Source organism: Pundamilia nyererei, unplaced genomic scaffold, assembly GCF_000239375.1.
Source record: "Pundamilia nyererei isolate P.nyererei 1_Seehausen unplaced genomic scaffold, PunNye1.0 scaffold00008, whole genome shotgun sequence".
NCBI classification, from domain to species: Eukaryota; Metazoa; Chordata; class Actinopteri; order Cichliformes; family Cichlidae; genus Pundamilia; species Pundamilia nyererei.
Window position 1 is genome coordinate 5,143,800 of NW_005187409.1, and position 2,314 is coordinate 5,146,113.

Sequence of the window (2,314 nt, forward strand, 5' to 3'; positions counted from 1 at the left end):
TATATATATAAATTAGTTACTACACTATATCCAACCATTATCTAAAGCACAAGTTTGCATCAATACACTTGGATTAGACTGGAATTAGATTCTCTTTTTTATTTTATTCAATCTTTCCCCACCTTAAAGTTTCTAAGTGCTCCTCCTCTTCTGTCTCCATGTCTGCGTTTTCCGTTTTGTCGCTCTCTTCATCCTGAAGCCTCTTGTCACTTATCTCATTTTCCTTGGGCGACGCTCCTTTTGCAATTTCATTCTTCTTTTTAGTGACCGTGTCTCTTCCAGCGGCCTCCTCCTGCGTTTGCGTGTCCGTGTCCGACTCTGACTCCGCATCGTCATTCGCGAAAGTGTCATTTAGATCTGTGAGTTCATCTGCGTTTTCCACTTTGGTGGGCTTAGATGAACTCCGTAAGACTATTTGATGTTTAGACACTTGTTCCTCTACCTCAGACACCTGCAATGAAAACAGCAGAACGCACCTGTGAGATACAGTACGGGACCTTTACTGTCGGTGAGAAAAACACAACAAAGATAAGAAACAAACAAATTTACATACCTCTAATGATTTTCGCTTTGTGCCTCTGGAGTACTCTCTGCAAGATAAAAACACGGATAATCACGTTATGCTCTGGTTTATCGTCAGTAAATATAATTGTCTCTGCTGGAGCTAACTAACTAACTGAACCTATGAAGGCTATTCGGGGATTGCGCACACAAGTTATTCTGCTTAGTAAATCTGAGCCCTAATCAGACATGATGAATCAAGCTGTCTGTAAGACTTCGCTGTTATTTGTTGATTTAAGGATTGTTTTTGTGTGACTCCTGCGGGCACTGGATTTTCTGAATACGATGCCGTGCAGCGGTGATTAAAACTAAACGTAAAACAATATCTTGGGCAGCTTTGTGAGTATAGTGGTGGTTTTAAATAGGCTTTGGGCTGGAAACCATCAGTATCTGGTAACGCTGGGATATACCCTCGACTGGTTGTCAGTCTGCAGGGCTAACGCAGAGACCCGAACAACCATTCACACCTACAGCCAATTTAGAATCAACTTAGCAAAGAATATCTTTGGACTGTTGGAGGAAGTTTGAGTAACCGCGCACCGAAAAAAAAACATGTTAACTTTCCAGAGTAATGCTATAAGTAAATGCCACACAAATACCCAGGGCTGTAAAACAATCAGAATTTCTTGGTGTAAGTTCAACAGAATAGTTCTCAGTTATTTAGTTATAAAACAAAAATTATGCTGCAACAAGCAAGACCTGAAACTAGGTATGGAGACCGTAAAGTCATCGGGAAAGTGTTTACTAAATTCATTAAGGAACTAAGCAGTAGGTTTGTTTTTGTCACAGACCATCAGGTTTCTTTTTGTTACATAAGTAGTCGCCCCTGTCATCCATTAGGAAGATTTCAGGTTCAAGTCACATCCATCTTTTACATACAGTCTATGGACAGACCACAGTCACTTTAGTCTGTGCATCACTCACTAACTGCTGTCAGTGAGCGGTTTATAACCTTGTGGTTTATCTTAGTACATTTGTATATAACAGATTTCTGTTCAAAAGTTGCCAAATTTAAGCAAATTAGATGTGACCCTTTCTGCTGACGTCTGCTTAAGTGTCTAAATAACAGACCTAAAGCGTTTTGTGTACTGATGAGCAACATAGAACCATAGTTTAAAGAGCTAATTGATTCTTATCAGTTAGAGGATACCATAAGTAAACTTTTCTCAGACACGCTTAGAGTCACATGGACAACCGCCGGAAATAAGTGCATGAAACCACAAAACGGCATGTGAACCCACAAGAGCAAGCAGGCATGCAGAAAGAGCTGCAGTGCGATATATCCGTCCATGTACGAATTTTCACACACAGTCAAAGTTTCAGAGGGGTAAAGAAATGGGAATTTACAGTTTCTTGTGGCTTTTCTGATAGCTCGGTGTTAACAGCTCCTCGTGTTCTTCTGTTTCCTCTGGTGACGAGCAGCTTCTGTAAAGACAAAGAGACTTGTGCTTACTTTCAATTCAGTCAGCAGTGGCTTTGGCGAAAATTGAAAATGACGTTTTGCATCATACAAGCCATTAGAAATATCTGTCTTTTTGAAGAAAAGCAGTGAAATAAAAAGTAAACAAGGGAGAAAATGAATGCAAAGGACACGCAGGGCTCAGAAAGGGCTCGTGCTTGATCTATTAACCACAGAGAGCGCTAAAATATGACCATGCAGAGTTAAACGATTAAAGACAGACTAAAAAAAAAGGAAATGGTGACTACTGATGCTGAAGAGGCTAAAATATCTTGACCTCTAGTCCACAGAATA

General features: G+C 40.1%; 1 protein-coding gene across 1 annotated transcript in view; it reads right to left on the minus strand.

The window, feature by feature from the left end:
• LOC102214458 (MORC family CW-type zinc finger protein 4) overlaps positions 1-2,314 on the minus strand; it is a 13,088-nt gene that overhangs the window by 2,429 nt on the left and 8,345 nt on the right. Inside the window, exons 11-13 of the mRNA XM_005723216.1 lie at positions 1,909-1,986; positions 554-590; positions 123-451 (exon numbers count right to left, since the gene is read on the minus strand). Coding sequence (XP_005723273.1) covers positions 123-451; positions 554-590; positions 1,909-1,986 — 444 coding nt within the window. The remainder of the gene's footprint in view (positions 1-122; positions 452-553; positions 591-1,908; positions 1,987-2,314) is intronic.